This window comes from Rhinopithecus bieti, unplaced genomic scaffold (assembly GCF_001698545.2).
Source record: "Rhinopithecus bieti isolate Rb0 unplaced genomic scaffold, ASM169854v2 scaffold_18354, whole genome shotgun sequence".
Taxonomy (NCBI): domain Eukaryota; kingdom Metazoa; phylum Chordata; class Mammalia; order Primates; family Cercopithecidae; genus Rhinopithecus; species Rhinopithecus bieti.
The window spans coordinates 3030399-3050024 of record NW_016809835.1 but is presented as its reverse complement, the minus strand read 5'-3'; the positions used below and the strand labels follow the sequence as shown (position 1 = coordinate 3050024).

The 19626-nt window shown below is 38.9% G+C and overlaps 1 protein-coding gene across 2 annotated transcripts in view; it reads right to left on the bottom strand.

Annotated features, from left to right (window-relative positions):
* The window catches only part of TNPO1 (transportin 1), a 102924-nt gene extending 89360 nt beyond the window's left edge, over positions 1-13564 (bottom strand). For both annotated transcript variants that reach the window (XR_001888884.1, XM_017890593.1), the window contains exon 1: positions 13400-13564. Coding sequence is in view for 1 of the 2 variants with exons in the window: in XM_017890593.1 (XP_017746082.1) it covers positions 13400-13414 (15 nt within the window). In the remaining variant the exon portion in view is untranslated. The remainder of the gene's footprint in view (positions 1-13399) is intronic.
* Positions 13565-19626: the final 6062 nt, after the last annotated feature.

Genomic DNA, 19626 nt, shown 5'->3' with positions numbered 1-19626 from the left:
GAGGTTATTATCTATGCTAAAACCAGACTCCAGAAAAATCTCCTACCTTCACACTCCCTTTATGGCTTCACTGTTTCTTATTTGTGCAGGGGGATCAGGCTAAGGGAAGGATGATGCAGACACTTAAACTCACAGCCACAATCTGTCTACAGCTAACAGCCCAGGGTAACTGTATGGGGCTTTAAGACCAACTGCCTTCCTCTAACGGTGTTTAAGTTTTCAGTGCCAAGAAGAGTCAAAATAACATCAGAAAAAAAGAAGGGGCATCAGGAATCTGGGGCTCCAGTCTCAATTCTCTGCATTAAGAGCAGCCAGCTGGGGAATTCTACACCAATCACATACTCTCATTTGGTTTATTTCCCCACCTATAAAGCAACTAAAGACCAGTTCCTTTCAGCTTCTAGAAGTAAAACATTTAGATGACGATAAACAAGGAATCTAGTCATACTTCAAATACAAAAGCTGGCATTACTGGCATTACTTCTTATACTTGCTACTGAAATTCTCCGAGCCACTCCTATCCTTGAGGGAAACTTGTATTCAACTCGATTGTTCAAGAGTAGTTCTGGGTCTAAGTTACCTGAGTGAAAGCTACATGTCACTCGATACTTTCAGCTAATACTTGGGCCCCTGTGAAAGCGCACAGTACTGTGCTAGCCTTAGGTGACTTCTTGCAGAAGTCGTATTCAATAGCAGGAACAATCTCTGGTTGAAAACGTCAGAGACAAATTTGCATCATAACTTGTGCTTCAGAAGTCTTTACTCACTACCCCTCAAAACTGTGTAACAGAAAACTGTGTTCATCACTGAACCAAAAACTCAATGGAGCATTCTAATGCCTATTCTGAAGCACTTGTGGTTCCAATGTTTCACTCTTTAATGCTCTTTTCCTAAATTAAGTCTCACAATATTTTCTAATAAAGGTTTGACATGCAGCATTTTATGAGCTGAAACAAACTCTTTTTGAAAAACTCTTAAACCATGTCCATATACTATTGCCAACTCAACCCTATCACAAAAGAATCCAAGTTGTTTTACCTTTCTAAACAATAAATATCAATAACTCTGAAAACACATTATTTATGCGAAAGTCTGATAAATGTACATATAAAGTATCCTCGCTTTCCTTGCTCTTCTTTGTGTCCCAATTCTTATCAAGATGACATATTAAACTGATCTACCATTATGAAGTTATAAATACACATCTAGAAAATTTTAAATTATCTTTCTGATATAATGATCATTGCAAATACCTCTCTGTCTAAACAGACATGACAACGAAATATAGCATAAAATCCTAGACCAGACCAGGTACTGGTAGAAAAAAAAAAATGCTACAAAAGATGTTACTGGGACAACTGGCAAAATTGTAATGTGGGCTGTAAAAAACAAAATATCCTGAATTTGCTCACTGTATGCAGTTTTGTAAGAAAATATCCTGGCTCTCAGGATATGCACATTAAAGTATTAAGGGCTAAAGAGGCACAGATGTATGCAGCCTACTCTCAAATGACCCCCTAAAAAAGAGAGCAAACAAATGTAGCAAAATGTTAAAAATTGGTGAATCCAGGTAAAGTAAATATGGGAGTTTTCTGAATTATTTGTACTACTTTCTGTAGTTCAAAAGTAATTTAAAATAATATCTTTAAAACCCTGCTTAGACTCTGCTCATCCCCTACAACTAAATTTCTCCACTCACAGAAATTTCTCCATTCACAGAAACATCCTGAAAGTTGTGAATAGTCACTGTCTCCTGTTGTACTCCACCCCACTGAGAGATTTCCACAGTGCCAAACCCAACAACTTCTTCTTGGCCTCATCTTAATTTCTTCACAGTGCTGAATGCAGGTGACCACTCTTTCACCTCTTATGGTGCCACATCTCGCTGGTTCTCCTTGTATCTCACTGGCTGCTCTTTGTCTCCTTTGCTGGCTCCCCTCAATATCCTAGACCCCCTTCTATTCTCTATCTAAATAATCTCATCAGTTTACAACATTAAAAGCACCCTGAATTCCATACTCAAGTATCCAACATCTGACAAGACATATCTGCTTGTTTGTCAAATGGGCATCTCAAACTTTGCTGGTTGAAACAAAAGTCTTTTTTTTTTTTTTGGCAGGGTCTCCCTCTGTTGCCCAGTCTGGAGTACAGTGGCATGACCACAGATCGCTGCAACCTTGACCTCCCAGGCTCAAGTGATCCTCTCGCCTCAGCATCCTGAGTGGCTGGGACTATAGGCGCATGCCACCATGCCCAGCTAATTAAAAAACAATTTTTTTTTTTTTTTTTGTGGAGACAGGGTCTCCCTATGTTGCTCAGGCTTGAAACAAAACTCTTAATTCCCTTCTCTAACCCATTCCAATCTGCTCCTCCTTCAGTTGCCTAATACCACTAAATACCACTAGTTTTCACCCAGTTGTTCAGGAATTGACCATTTCTCACCCCCTCTGCTGTCCACCCTAGTCCATGGTCTAGGCAGATTTGCCTGCCTCCCCTTTTGTTCCGTCATAACCCATTCTCTGAGACAAAGCAGCAAAAATGAGCTTATTAAATCTGTAATTAAATCATGTCTTCCCCCCATCAAAATCTTCCAATGGTTTCCCATCACACAGAAGACCTTATATCCTCATCACAACCTGCAAAGCTGTACCTAACATGGGTGCCTGCCCATCTCTCTGAACTTATCTACTAGCAGTCTCTGTCCCCTTTTTCACTATGTTCATCACACTGGTTTTCTTACAGTCTCGAGATCATGCTAAGTTTGTTCCCACCTAAGGGCCTTTACTTTTGCATGCTCTTTCCCCCATATTCACATTGCTCACTCCTTCCCCTCTTTCAGATCGACTGCTGGCCAAATAAGACATTTAAGAAAGGCAATATCCTCTTCCTTTTCCTCTCTCTCCTTTACTTTTCTTAATATGTATTTGTTTTTTCTTGTCTCTTCATTAAAAAATAACTTAATGAAAAACATTAACATGTGACAGTTTCTCATTGCTAAAAAAAAGAAAAGCAAACAATATATATGAAATTCAAGCTCCATTCAACTATCTCCCTTAATCTTGGTTCCCTCCCCAGAAGTACTTTAGTATTCATTTGGTTGCATATCCTTATAGAGTTCTTCTCTATGGAATTAAATACACAGGTATCTGTAGAAACAAAAAGTGTTTTATGCCTGTTCTATAGCAAACTTCAAAATACGCCTTAACTTTCCTAGTCATTATACAGAGATTTATTTTGTTACTCATTGGAATATATAGGTCTATTGGTGAACACTTAATGTAATTACCATTTTGCACCATTATGAACAATTCATTTAACAAATATTTACTGAGTGTCTACTACATTCTAGGCTCTGTATCTGTATCTTGCTGCAGATACAGCAAAAAATAAAACAAAGATCTTGCCCTCTTGCAGCTTGTATTCTTGCAGGAGGAGGAGGACAATAAACAGAATAAAATATACAGTGTAAACTTTTTTTGAAAAGGGCCAGAGAGTAAATATTTTTGGCTTTGCAGGCCACATATATATGTCACGTATTTTTTGCTTTGTTTTACAATCTTTTAAAAATGTAAAAACTATTCTTAGCTTATAGAATGTACAAAAACAGGGCAGAAGCTCATGGAGCTGTGGCTTGCTGACCCCTAATAGAGTACGTTAGAAGGTGGTATGTGCTATGCAAAAAATAAAAAGGAGTCCAGGATAAGAGTGGGTGGGGAAGTGCAGGATATAATATAGTATTAAATAGGATTTCATAGATGGTAAGATCTGAGCAAAGACTGGGAGGTAAGTCCATTGAGCCAAGCAGATATGTGGAAGAGGTACATTTCAGAGAGTGGAGCCAGCAAGAGTCCTAAAGTACGAACAGGACAGATATAGCAAGGAGGCCAGTGAGCAAGAGGAGGACAGTGGTAATAGTTAATGAGGTCAGGAAGGTAAGGAGAAAGTGGAGTGGATTGGGCAGATCATGTAGAGCCTCACAGGACCAGCTATTCTCTGAATGAAAGGGAATGTCTTAGTCCATTCAGGTTGCTATCACAAAACACCATAAATGAGATAGCTCATAAACAACAGAAATTGATTTCTTACCATTCTGTAGGATGGGAAGCCCAAGATCAAGACATATTCAGTATCTGGTGAGGGCTGCTTTCTAGCTCACAGACTTCTTGCTGTGTCCTCAAGAGACAAAGGGCAAGGGATCTCTCTAGGGTTTTTGTTTGTTTGTTTGCTTTGAGAGAGAGTCTCACCATGTCACTCAGGCTGGAGTGCAGTGGCGCAATCTCGGCTCACTGCAACTTCAGCCTCCTGGGTTCAAGCGATTCTCCTGCCTCAGCCTCCTGAGTAGCTGGGACTACAGGCACGTGCCACCACGCCCGGCGAATTTTTTGTATTTTTAGTAGAGATGGGGTTTCACCGTGTTAGCCAAGATGGTCTCGATCTCCTGACCTCGTGATCCGCCCGCCTCAGCCTCCCAAAGTGCTGGAATTACAGACATAAGCCACTGCACCTGGCCTCTAGGGCTTTTTAAGGGCACCAATCCTGTTCATGAGGACTCCACTCCCATGACCTAATGGCCTCCTAAAGGCCCCATTTCCTAATACTATCAACTTGGGAGTTAGGATTTCAAGTTTGGGAGGACACATACATTCAGACCATAACAGAAGCCATTGCAGGAGAAATGACAGGGACTGTCTTAATTTGCGAAAGGTTTATTCTGGCTACTGTATTGAGAAAATACTGTTGGAAGGGGCTTGGGCAGAAGGGGCAGACCACATAGTAACCTATTTCAGTAATCCAACAAGATGTGATGGTAGTGGCTTGGACAAGGGTGGTGGCAGTGTGGGAGGTGGTGAGGCATGATAGGATTTTGGATATATTTTGATGATACAGAAAACAGATTGTCCTGAAAGAACAGATCTGAACAGCAAAAGAAAAAGTGAAGTAAAAAAATAAGGTCAGGATTTTGGTCTGAGCTGCAGGATGGAGTTGCCATTGACAGAAATGGGGGAGTCTGTGGGTAAGTTAGGCACTGGGGAGAAAGTTGAGGAGTTTAGTTTTTGGGTATGCTGACTTGATGTCTATTATTAAACATTTAGGGGAGATGCTAAATAGGCAATTGCACGTATAAGACTGGAATTGGGGAGAGGGGCTAAAGATCTAAATTTGGGTATTGTTGATATTTACATGGTATTTAAAGCCATGAGACTAAATGAGATTACCAATAAAATGAGCATAGATAGAAACAAATAAACAAACAAACAATAAAATTGGGGCTCTCCAACATTAAGAGGTCAGTGAAAATAAAGGAAAAGGAGAATTACAAGGACCACCACTGAGACAGCAGATAACCAGGAATGTGTGACGTCCTAGAAGGCAAAGAAGAAATGGTTTCAAGGCTAAGGGAAGCAAACCGCTGTGTCAAATGCTGCTGACAGGTCACATAGGATGAGAATCAGTAACATAAGGCATTTAACAATATGCGGGCTACTGAAGAACCAGAGGAGCTGTTTCTGTGGGAGTGGTGCAGATAAAGGCCTGACTAGAGTGGTTTAACAGAGTACTAGAGGAGAGAACTTGGCAATAGCAAGTACAGACAACTATTTCGAGAAATACTGCTCCCAAAGGAAACAAAAAATTGGGGTAATGTGGTGAAATCGGACAATCTTTTTCCTAAGAGGGGAGAAATGATAGCATATTTGTTTGCTGATAGAAATGATTCAATAAAGAGAACAAAATTGATGATGTGGAAGGAGAGAACGTGAAGCCAAGTCCTTGAGCAGATGAGAGAGAATGGGGCCTAGTACAAAGGTAGACAAGAATATGAACAGTTAATCTAAGGTAATGGGCCGGAAGACAGTCATGTACTGAGCAGATGCTGCATAGACCATTTCATAAATAGAGTGCCAGAGGTACGTGGAGTGGTTGCAGTCTATGGAAGTTCTGATTACTTCAATTTTCTTAGAAAAATGGGAAGCAAGGTCATGAGCTGAAGGTGAGGATGGGAAAAGAGATATGGAAGGTTTGGGGAAAATAAGATATGAAATAGTCATTTAGAAGAGTGGGAGAGTAAGCAGACTAGGAAATACAGTACAACCATCGGGCAGCATTACGGACCCACTTGAGGTTTGTGGTCATGTGTGGTTGTGTGGTTTTTTTCTGGCCATGCCCAGCTACATAGGGGCAAGTGCAAAAAAAAAAAAAAAAAAAAACCCAGAGAGTTTGTTTTAACTAAGGCTCTGGTTTTGCCAAACAAGCAAAGAGCAAGGAAGGGGATCCAAAGAAGTAATTAAACTGATCAACCATGAAATTTAGATGAGTAAATTCCATGGAAAAGGGAGTAAAAACATCAAAAGGGTAAGGGGCGGGGGAATAGTAATAGGATCAATGGATTGGAGATTCCACTGGGGTCAGAAGATGGTTAGGGCTGAGGCACTAGGAATGAGCTGCAAAAATAGGAAGAAGGGGTAACAGAGCAGAACACATGAAATGGCAACTATGGAAGGATTGCAGTTATTGACAATATAGGAGGGTATCACTGTGGAATGAGTGGCTGACATAGCGTAGATGGGAAGAACACTGGAACAGGGGTCTAGGAAATGACAGGCCAGAGTTTGGGCGGATCAGTTATGTATACTCTTATCAATTTCAATATAAAGACTGGAGAGTGGGACAGCGAGCCTTTATGACATAATTCAAAACTGAAGATTGTAGGGAGAAAGGAGGAAGCATAGTCTGAAAGAAGCAAGGAGACTCGTGACAGATATCTTCCCTACCTCTAGAAACAGTGGTAAGGAAAGTTATGGAGCAAACAAACAAAAACAGCCACAACTGCACAGTGGAAGAGAGTCCGGTTTCCATTAGAGCAAGAAAGTGAAAACAACATCTAAGAATAGGTTCAGACTGGATTTTGCAGATGATAGACAGTTAATTTCACAAGGCACAGTAGAAGGGTATGAAGAGTTGAGAAAGGGTTTAAGAAAAAGTGTAGACCCCACTCCAGCCTGGGCAAGAGAGCTAGACTCTGTCTCCAAAAAAAAACAAAAACAAAAACAAAAAACGTGTAGACCCAGTCTGAGCGCGGTGGCTCACACCTGTAATCCCAGCACTTTGGGAGGTCGAGGTGGGTGGACTGCCTGAAGTCAGGAGTTGGAGACCTGCCTGGCCAACACAGTGAAACCTCGTCTCTACTAAAATAAAAAAAATCAGCTGGGCATGGCAGCGTGCGCCTGTAGTCCCAGTTATTAGGCAGGCTGAGGCAGGAGAATTGCTTGAACACAGGAGGCAGAGGTTGCAGTGAGCCGAAATCACGCCAGTGCACTCCAGCTTGGGCGACAGAGCGAGACTCCATCTCCAAAAAAAGTGTAGACCTTTTTATGAATGGAGTGCCAGAGATAAAATGTGAACAGGAAGTCTGGAGGTTCTGTGGTTACTGACAAAGACTAATCCTAGCACACATGACTCCTGATACACCCATGTGTTTCACTAAGAAATGGAAACTGCTGGGTCAAAGATGTTTTTACTTTAAAACAGCTGTACTGATATATTCAATGTTATTCCTTTAACCTTCTCAATACATACTAACAAAACTTTTTTCTCTTTTGCTGGTATAATGAGCAGAAAAAAAAAAGTCACTGCTTTACTTTGCATTTGTCTACTAGTGAGGTAAATCATCATTCCACGTTTACCCGCTACCCGTATTTCCTCTTCTGTGGAACCTGCCCACTTAAAAAACTGAGTTGTTTTCCCTTTTAAACTGATGTAGAGTGCTTTAAAAATCTATTTTATTCTCTTCTTAATGATTCACACAAATCAATCTTCTAGATTCGTTTCATACCTTTCAACAGCTCATAATAGGGTGATATAAGGCTCAGTAGGTGCTCTCTCTTCCAAATCCCTCTGTACTATATATTAGAGTTTGTCTAATTAAGGCCTTAGTCAAATCTGGCCATACCACTGGTTTCGTAACTGTTTTTGCATTACAGTGGTAGAGATGGTATGGCCCACAAAGCAGAAATTATTTGCTATCTGGCCCTTTACAGAAAGCTTGTGGGCCCCTGCTATATACCTCTCAGGGCCGGTTCGCTTAAGATTTCCAAGAACCCAGCGGATCTTTATCTTTACTGACACACTCACTGAAATGCTGTTCCTAGTTCCCAAAATGCTCCAGACATTCCCCCTAATCTACTCAACGAATCTATTACTGGCCTTTCTGGTGTTTTTACAGATTTATATCACGAAATCTGTAAATACACTTATTGAACTTGTTTATTTACACATCTCTTTCTCCACTAGTATGTAAATCTCTCGACAAGAGATAATGCCAGCACTAATAAATGGCACACAAAGTCCTTCATGGTTTGCTAGCTCTCTCATCATTTCCTAGTTCTGCTATGCTCCAGTCAAAATATATATTTAATTTCAATAAATATTTTCAAAACATAATTTCTAATGGTAGCATAATAATCAAGAGTTCTGTACTTTCATATTCATTTCTTTAAAATTTTGGTGGATACCACCTATTCCTAATAATTTATTTGCATTTATTTAGCATATTCATGATTTGCTGAAATACTTCTCTTCCTTAATTCCTTTCTTAGTAAAAACAAAAGTGGTGGAATCTTATCCTTCCTAGGATTAACTTTTTCATCTGTGGTAGGAACATATGCATCTAGGATAAAGGGGCTCCACTAACTACCTTGTAGGTAGTTCTATTTTCCTTATGTGAAACACATATTATTTTTTTATTTCCCCAGTAGAACCTTCATTTACTTTACCAGGAGTTTTACTAAATGCATATTTCAATTCAAGCACTTACGAGCCTTTTCATTCCTCTTACTCCCCAGATTTAATCAAATTTGAGATTTCTTTGCTTTTCTCTCACTTACTTGTTTTGAGATCATTAAGAGTTACACCCACAGATATTTGGTGCATTCACTTTAGAACCCAGCTTTATATAGTTGTTGCCAATTATATCTCACCCAGGTAAAGATTTTTCTCTAAAATGTATGTGGAAAGTTAAGCCCTGTCTTGTTTAACTTTGCAACTTACCCATTCATTATTCCCAACTCAGTTTATCTTAAAAATGTGGTCTGTGATCTATAGTTAGTTATAGCATAAAATTCCGAGTATGTATATGATATAAAAGTATACAAACAAAACAGCATGATGGGCTTTGCAGCCAAGCAGATCTAGATTCAGATTCAGGCTCGAACGCTCTGAGCCCTTGGACAAAGTACTTACCTATTTACACTTTGTTTTCTCATCAGTAAAATAGAAGTAACTCCCATGTATAACACAGAGCCAAGATAATAAATGAGAACAATGCACATGAAAGTGACAATGTATATTAAATGCCTATAAATAATGTCCAGCACAAGTAAAACGTTAATCCACTCTCTATTCTTCTAATCCCCAAGCAACAGGAACAATAAATACTGTGTAGTCTCAATTTATTGTATTAATAAGTTCATTATTAAATTCCCTTAAGTAAAAGCAATTTGGCAGTATGGACCATGAGCTTTGGATGTTTACTTTGACTCAGTATTTTTGCTTTGGGGACTCTATCTTCATAATCTAGAATGCAGAAATTGATTTTTTTTAAGAGGATGTTCATTGCAGTGTTTATTATAACTGCAAAAAATTTAAAACTGTTTAATAATGAGAAATCCACACAAACATGCAAACATTAGATATGGTAACAGAATAATTTAGTAGCATAAGAAAATGCTTATGGTGCTAGGTGAAAAAAGAATACAAAATTACCCACACAGTAAAGTGTCAACTGTGAAAAAAATCCAATAAACTCAGAAAAAAACATTGGAAGGAAATGCACCAAAGGGCTTACAGCAGTTACTACGTAGTACTGATATTTGTAATTTTTATTTTATGGTTTTCTATAGTTTTCTGAAATAATTAACAATGATAATGACATTGATGATAACAGCAGTTATTACTTATAAAAAAGTTAATACATGACAGGCCCAGTTTTTTTTTTTTTTTTTTTTTGAGGTGGAGTTTCACTCTTGTTGCCCAGGCTGGAGTGCAATGGCATGATCTCGGCTTACCGCAACCTCCGCCTCCCAGGTTCAAGCAATTCTCCTGCCTCAGCCTTCCTAGTAGCTGGGATTACAGGCATGTGCCACCAGGCCCAGCTAATTTTGTATTTTTAGTAGAGATGGGGTTTCTCCATGTTGGTCAGGCTGGTCTTGAACTCCCAACCTCAGGTGATCCACCCGCCTCGGCCTCCCAAAGTGCTGGGATTATAGGCGTGAGCCACTACGCCCGGCCTGACAGGCCCAGTTTTAAGAGCTTACTGTATTAACTCATTTAGTCCTCATAACATAAGATGAAAAAGTGAGATTAAATAACTTGCCCAAGGTCACACAGATAATTACAGAAGGTGCCAAAATCTGAATCCCAATAGTGTAGCTCTAAAGCGCCTGTTCTCTACACTACACTGAAAAGTTTTGCTTTGTTTTAAAAATTTAACCGTTAAAAAGGCATATATCAATCCCAACTTTATGGTCTCACAGTTATCAGCTTCTTTGTCAGTACTGAGTTGTAATATTTGCTCTGTCATGGAGTGTCTTTTTGGATTAAGATGTAGCCACTATTCCTATATGTATTCTATCTACTCCAGAAAATTCCAAGACAAATCCACCTCCCTATTTCCCATTTCAATATCTCATTTGACCATTGAGACTCTAGAACTCTAATATTCTTATTATAGCAACTGACAGTACTTCAAAGGACCCTTCAAAGCAACCCAATCACACTTGCTTTTGAAAACCTCCCAACTAACATCCACGCATATAATTACAAATCAGTTGCCACTTGCTGTAGTTTGCATATGGTGTGTCTGTCTCTATCAAAATTCATGTTGAAATCTGATCATGATCTCGTGGACATGATTTAGTTCCCCCAGGGTGAGTTGTTAGAAAGCCAGGCCCTCCCCTCAGATTTCCCTTTCTTTGCCTGGGGAGCTTTCCCCTTTGACCTTCTCTAGCATGATATGATGCAGCACAACAAGCTGACCAGATGGCGGCGCCTTGCTTCTTATACTTCCCAGCCTGCAGAACCGTGAGCCAAATAATAAACCTCTTCTCTTTATAAAGGACCCAGTCTCAGGTACAGCAACACAATACGGATTAAGGCACCACTCTTGCAAACATCTGTCTTCCATTGTGAAGTTCATTCCTCGTACAATTCAGAAGACTCCTTCACCTGCCAACACTCAACAGATTTACCATGGCAATGGCTGAATAGGGCCAACTAAGAAAAATCCTCAACCTCCAGGGGAATTTCACTGTTTCTGATCCTTCTCTTTGAGGATGATGGCATTGTTCTCCATTGTTTTTGAAAACCTCATCAGTTTCTTTGATTCTCTCAGCTTTCTCACCCTTTTGCTGGTAAACCAAACTGTTTTGAGGAGGGAGGATATCTTTTTGGCACCAATATGTATTCAAATATCAATCTCAGGAAAAAAATCACAATTTATACCCTGGCCAATAAAAGAACTCCCCACTTACTGCTGTGCTCCTCTCTGCAGTTTATATTTGATAAATTTATTTCATTACACATGTCACTTGGTTTGACTTCCTTTATAACCAGGTTTCTTTTCTTAAAAAAACATTTGCAGAATCCAACATGGTTAAAAGTCAAGAAATTCTTCTAAATATAGATGTTTACATTTCAATGTAGGAGCTCATTTACAACATTTAGAAAAACTGAGTTCATGGAATGGCTTCAAAATTATAAATATAGTCATAAAAACAATGAATACAATAACAAGTATTGATATTGGAAAAGCTTACAACTAGAATCATATATTTTTACAAAAAATCTTATTCTGTTCACATTATATAATGGTAATAAAGCCACTCAGAGTTGAGGTAGAAGTGCAAACAAGATTTTTATAGATATTTCAGTGGGAGGAATTTAATAATTCCTGACTAGGACAAAGATGCAGCCACATCAAGACTAATCCAGGGTGGCGGCCCCTTTTAGGAAAAAGAAAACAACACTAGTACTTCATTAGGCTCACGTTAAATTGCATGAAGTAAAAATCGTACTGCCAAACTAGTATAAATTTATGCATTGCATAGCTAGAGACTGAAAAAGAAATCTGCACCTTCAAACTATTATTTCCCTTTTGTGGTTGCTAATTTTCATCCTGGTACAGCCTTCTCTAGGAACAACTAGGGTGCCAAGTAACGTAAAAGTGGAAAACAGATCCTTTCCCAAAAAACGGGACTTTCCCCTTTTCCACTAAATATAGCTTCTTCACCACTCTAATATGAAAGCTTTGATATAACAGGGAAACTTAAAATCCTGCAGGAACTTTTGTTATTCTAAAAGTGAGTACGTCAGGACAGCCATTTTACAACCTTCATTTCCAAACACCGATTACACCACACATCTTGCAATTTTAAAAGTATCTTTTCTTTAGGGTAAAAAAAGTACCATTTACGCATTCATCATTTAAGTCATTACTGTTACAAAGGACAGTTATTAAGCTTCTTAATACAGCTGTCAAAATCAATTTGTAGATGGCCTCCAATTTCAATTTTCTACATTTACATCTACTGATAGACCAACCTGATTAGCGATTAAGATAACAGACTTAAACTGTAAGCCATCCTTGCAAAATCCAGTTGATTTTTAAAATCAGTAAGCAACACGCGATCATTTTTAAAGAAAGCCATTCCGAAAATAGCTTGATTGTGGTGGCCGGTCTGCTCCTCAGCAGCTGTTCCCTGTTGCTTGTATGCATGGGAGTTCAGGTAGAAGTGCAAAACCCACAAGCCCACGCAAAACCCGTACAGTCACAAACATTATGTAAACATGTCGTGAGGCCAAGCCCCAAGGAGAAAGAACCGCCGGGAGAAAGAGATCGGCAAGCTGCATGCGAGGACGATGGGCGCTGTGTGCGGACGCGGGAGACCCGGGCAGAGGGGCCCAGGGCGGGACAAAGACTGGCCCATTTCGGGCAGCGCCGGGCAGCGCCCAGAACCAGTGGGAGGCTGCCGTCCCGGGGCAGCCGACTGCAGCACTCAAGGGCCTCAAACGCCACAGCTTAACAGGCGAGGCAAACGCTTCCCTGGGTATCAGATCATTCCCTTCCTGCCCCTCGTAACGGGCTCCCACCGCCCCTAACGGGCTCCTCGGACACCTGAGGAGTCGCCGTCGCCTGCCCCCTACCCGGGTCCCACAGGGCGCCTGGGCCGGCAGCTGTTGGGGTTAGAACCGCGCCGCCGCTGCCTCCCGGCTTCAAACGGCCGGGCGGGCACCGAGAGAGCGAGCGAGCCCAGCGTCTCTCCCGTAGGCGCGTCAGGCAGCTCGGAGCTCCCAGCCTCTACTGCCGCCCCTCCAGTTCGGGGCCACGCACCCTCACGCCACCTACCCGGTCCCACACCATCCCAGAGGCCTCGGGCGCTCAGGCCTTCGGCCGAAGCGGCACTGCCTCCTGTCCGGGGCCTGAAATGGCTGCGGAACAAAGAGAATCTGGGCTCCACCGAGCGCCGGTCCGATTGGCCGGGGGGCGGAGCCCGCCGCGGGAACGTTCGGCGGCGGTCGCCTTGGCAACGGCGGCGGGGCTGGGAAAACTGCGGCCTCGGTCGGCTGGGCCTGTGGGCCTGCGTCCGGCAACGCGCGGCAGTGCTTTCCAAGCGGGCTCTGTAGCTTCAGACCTCACCGGCCTGGCGCGGGGCTCACAAGTGCTCGCACTTCCTGCGGCCGGCGCGCTGACCGGAGCCCCTGGGTCTCGCACGCAGCCGCTGCAGACGCTGCCCGGCGCGGTGGGGCTGTGAGCAAAATGGCCCGCCAGTGTGGTTGCCCAGACTGTGCTGGGCCCTCCTAGGAGGATGGCCCTGCCCCAGCCTAACTTCTGTACCCCAGCATAACCTCGAAAGTAACAGCCGTGCCCTGGGAGCCTGTTCAACACTGAACATATCCCACAATAACACAGTTCCAGCGTCCCTGGTAAAAAGCAGAAATGGCTTCGGTAGGTAGATGCGGGTGGATGGCTTCCTGCTTAGTACAAGATAGGCTTTTGACGTGTGTTGTGTCTGGCGTATAAACTACTATGTAATTAAAATTCAGTGATTTATAAAATTTTTACGTCTCCAGGTGTGCAATCCTATAAAACTGTAGTTTCTTGCTCTTAGAAATAACAAGTCCTTCTCTCCCTAACCTGCCATCATGAGAAATTAAAATGTCCTCTATTTTCTGTACGGCAAATGATTCAAAATGGGAGTGGTGGACGTTTTTATACCCAATTGCAACAACGGTAATGAGATAAATATCAGTTCCCTTCCCTCAGATTATTCTTATATGTAACATTTACTGTATAAAAATACTTAAAATTTGCATAGCTAGCTGATTCTTATTTTCTAAGGTGGTGATTCCGATGATAATATTCCTCACATGATCAATGTGAGTAGAAATACCAGCAGTTCCGACTATCTTACTGGAAGTGCTGTATATATTTTGAAAATACGTAACAGTTGTTGCCTTCCTGTCATAGTTTAGGTAAAATTGCAGTACATAATACTAGAAAATGTCTATAAATTTTTACTAAGATAATTTATTTGTTCATCTAAACATGTTAACAATTTTCGTTTGAACTACAGTCATTTTGCAGAAACAACTAGTTTATTTAACTTAAAATTTGAGACTAAAAGTATCAATTTTTAATTATTGGGAAATTGAACTTAGCAAGGAAAATATTATAGATAACTAAAATACTCATGATTTCAACATGTTCTAATGTTAATTTGATAGTAATTGGATACAGTAGTGTATATCAAAAAAAGCCCCCCCCCAAATAGGAGTAGATTACTAAGAACAAAAATGTAATATAAACTTTCCTAAATGGTAGTTTATCTGCAGGAAAATATACCCAGAAAAAGTGTATTTATCCAAATAACAAATGGCTTATTTCTGCATTTGAAAAGTTACATCGTGGACTAGGATCTGTACAAATCAGAGGATGTGTAGTATTTGCATTATTCTTTGCTAAAGGAAAAAACACAAACATTTCTAAAATCTAAAGGATTAGCAAATAATGACAGATGCAAATACTGCTGACTAAGCAATTAGTAGGAGTTCCTCTGATTAATAGTTTAGAAATAATTGAAATGAAGAAAAAGTAACATTATTTACCCTAAGAGGATTTACTGGCCAAAATATTTTGAAAGAAAAAAATGTTGATTATCAGATGTAGTAAAATTGAGATTAAGCAAATTAAATATGTATTCTTTTGTAAAAATTAAAGTGAATGAAAATATTAATATAAAATAGTTCTATGTTGAATAGAGATTCTTACACATGTAGCCTTTTGTCTCTATCTAGGTCAAATTAAAATACATGTTTTAAAGGATAAATCTTTCATTAAACAGAAGGATTTATTAACCATTTTTTGGGCTTCATTTTTATTTTTCTGCGGTTGCACCGAGTTTGCCACATATAATAGCAGGCGTTATCCAGTAGGTATTTCCTCTTTATACCTAAATATGCCTGGTGAAAACTTTGAAGAATTAGCTGATAATTTTTAAATGGACAAAAATGAAGTTAAAATTTATAAGAGCTTTGTTTTACCTTTTAAGACATATTATAGATACCTTATATTTTAAATTTCTGTATTAATTTTATTTTCTCAGGTGAAAATTTACCAAGATAAAATAAAACATGTTAGAAGTTACAAAATAGCATCTGAGGAAGAAGACATGCCAATAAGCTTTCACCTAGGAATGACAAGATGCTTATGTTGTCAGGTGTAGCATTGTCAAAACAAGTGTGGAGCTTGCAGGCAGAGGACCTATATGCAGACGCTGGCTTTACCACTTACGAATGCTTTTGGTTCAGTCTTTCTGAGCTTCACTTTCTTTTGTCTGAAATGAGATTAAGTAAGATAAGTTACATAAAGAACTCATGAGCAGAGTGCAGGGTAGGTTGTTAGAGGGCAATGAATGAAAGTATTACTAGACATTAATATAAATCAAAGATGTTTGAGAAGGAGGAATGATTATTGAAAAGTACGTCTGGAAGTTCAAAATTGTTAAATAAATATCTTTAATAGGCAATTGTTGGTAAGTATATAGAAACCTGGTAAGATAAGTAATCTTTTAAATGCAGCCAAGCTTCTAAAATAGAATAAGCCTGGGCGCAGTGGTTCACGCCTGTAATCCCAACACTTTGGGAGGCCGAGGTGGGCAGATTACCTGAGGTCAGGAGTTTGAGACCAGCCTGGCCAACATGGTGAAACCTCATCTCTACTAAAAATACAAAAATTAGCTGGATGTGGTGGTGAGTTTCTGTAATCCTAGCTACTCAGGAGGCTTAGGCAGGAGAATCGCTTGAACCCGGGAGGCAGAGGTTGCAGTAAGCCAAGATCACACCATTCATTTGCACTCCAGCCTGGGTGACAGAGCAAGACTTTGTCTCAAAAATAAATGAAAAAATAAAAATAAATAAATAGAATAGAATCTTCTAAAATATTGTTTCCATTTATACTTCTGGAAAGACAATTATTTCACATTATGTAGTTTAAAGAATTGCCTTACACTGAAACATCTTCAGGTTGACATTATGAAAAAAAGTTTCAGTAATTATTTAGAAGAATTTAATTCAAATATTGAAGAAGACAACTGTAGTCAATATTCAGAAATGTGTAAATAATCTACAGGCATTTCTCATTTAAAGTAAGCCCAATATATAAAGTTTGAATTCTTAAAATGATAAATTAGGGAGTTATGAATTGGGAAAAATTAACTTCAAAGCTCCTTTAAATATTAACATATCCTAGTGATTATAATATGATTCTGCTTATAAAAAGGTCTATTTAGACTTCCACTTTTGGGAAGATGGAGTAGATGTACTTGTCCCTGTTCCTCCCACTAAGTATAATGAAAAATTCTGAACATTACATATGAAGCAAACATAAAAGTCTCCAAATGGTGGAAAGAAGACAGATCAACTAGAGACCTTGGGACCCAAGGAACAACATGCTGGTTAATTCCCTATGTTTTCTTTTTGCTTTAGATACAACAGACTTGAAACTTTAGACATCAGCAACCTGGAAACACCAATGGCACAGACAATAAAAGCCCCATCAAAACACTGCTCCAGCTGAAGGGCCAGAAAAGGAGTATAGCAGACAGAGAACTTTTTGACAATAAATGCATACTCTAGGCAAAACTATAGACAGAATTGTGACCCCATCCTACTCATGTCAGCAAAGTCCTAGTGGAGCGCATAGACCCCTACCCTCCTCACCAGACTATTAGGTAGTTTAAAGAATTGCCTTACACTGAAACATCTTCAGGTTGGCATTATGGAAAAATATTTAAGTAATTATTTAGAGGTGTCCTAACCCCTCCTTCCCAGGGTGGTGTCGGAGAAGGTCAAATAAAGAACCAGTACTTTCATCATCATAAGTCAGTAATAAAGAGTCTCCCATCTTGGGTATCAGTGGAGGCCAAATGAGGAACTTGGATATCTCCTCCAACTTGGCCTGCTCCCCACACCCACTTCCCCTGCCAGTACCATGTTAGAAAAAGCCAGCTAAAAGAGATTTTAATGAGATTCAAAACCTCATCAATATCCCATATGTCCAGGTTTTATGAAAATCACTCATGATATATATCAAGAACTGGAAAGATCTCAAACTGTATGAAAAAAAGACCATTAATAAATGACAAAACCAAGAAGACAAATATGTTAGAATTATCTGACAAAGGTATAAAAAAATTATCTGACAAAGATGTTAAAAAATAAAATGCTTCAGTGAGCAACTACAAAACACTCGACACAAATGAAAAAAATAGGAAGTCTCATTAGATAAGTAGAAGACATAAAGAAAAACCAAATGGAAATTTTAGAACTGAAAAATACAATAATCAAAATAAAAAACTAAATGAGTTGAATAACAGAACGAAGGAGACAAAGGAATAAATCAAGGAACTTGAAGATAGAAGAACAGAAATTATCCGCTCTAACAAAAGAGAGAAAATAGACCAAAAAGAACAGATTCTCATGGAACTAAGTGACTACAACAAAAGATGTAACATTAATGAAATCAGAGTCCTAGAGGGAGAAAAGAAAGAGGGTGAGGGTAAAAATACTCAAATAAATAATATCTGAAAACTTCAGAAATTTGGTGAAAGACATAAACCTACAGATTCAAGAAGCTGCGTGAATTTTTAACAAAGGAGCCAAAACAGTTAAATGGGAAGAAGGTAGTTATTTTTTAACAAATAGTGCTGAAACAACAGGGTATTCACATGCAAAAGAATAAAGTTGGATGTCTGCTTCACACCGTATACAAAAATTAACTCAAAGTGGATCATAGAACAAAATTTAAGTGCTAAAACTATAAAATTATCAGAAGTAAACATGGAAGTAAAGTTTTGTGACCTGGAGTTAGGAAAAGACTTACATATGACACCAAAAACACAAGCAACAAAAGAAAAAGTAAATAAGTTGGATTTCATCAAAATTTTAAACTTTCATGCTTCAAGTGGCACCATCAAGAAAGAAAATGAAAAGAACACACAGAATGGAAGAAAATATTTGCAAATCACATATACAATAAGAGATTTATATTTAGTATAGATAAAAACTCTTATACCTCAATAATAAAAAACAACCTAATTAAAATGGAGAAACAAAAGGTATAGACATTTCTTCAAATAAGATATACAAATGACGAATATGCTTATGAGAAGAAGCTCAACATTAGCTACTAGGGAAATGCAAATCAAAACAAGGAGACACCACTTCACACTCAGAATATCTATAGCATGAAGTACAGGTAACAAGTATTGGGGAGGATATGGAGAAATTGGAACCCCCATACACTGCTGGTGGGAATGTAAAATGCTACAGCTGCTCTGGAAAACAGTGTGGCAGTTCCTCAAACAATTAAATAGAGAGTTACTCTATGACTCAGGAATTCTACTCCAAATAAAAGAAAACATATGTCTACACAAAAGTGGTACAAAAGCAGGATTATTTGTAATTATTTGTAATGTCCAAAAAGTGGTACAACTCAAATGTTCATCAATTGATTAATGAATAAACAAAATATAGTGTATATATATTATATATATAGTGTATATATATATATACACAATTGACTATTAATTGATACTAAAAAGGAATAAAGTGCTAATACATGCCAGAGTATGACTCAACCTTGAAAGCATTATGCTTTCTTTAGGTAAAAGAAGCCAGTTACAAAAGCCACATGTTACATGATTATGTGAAAGTCTAAAATAAGCAAATATATAGAGACAAAGTATGTCAGTGGTTTCCAAGGGTCAGGAGGGGAAATAGTGATTACTAATAGGTATAGAGTTTCTTTTCTAGGTGATTAAAGTGTTCTAAAATTAGATAGTGGAGGTTACACAATGTTGTGAATCTAAAAACCACTGAATTATAAACTTTAAAAGGGTGAGTTTTATGGTTAAAAATTATATATCAATAAAGCTGTTACTAAAAAAAAAGACAAATGAAACCTAATAGGATAAACTCAAAGAGATTTCATGCCAAGATGTATCATTCAACTTTTGAAAACTAAGAACATAGAAAAAATTGTTAAAAGCAGAGTGCAAGAAATGACACCTTACT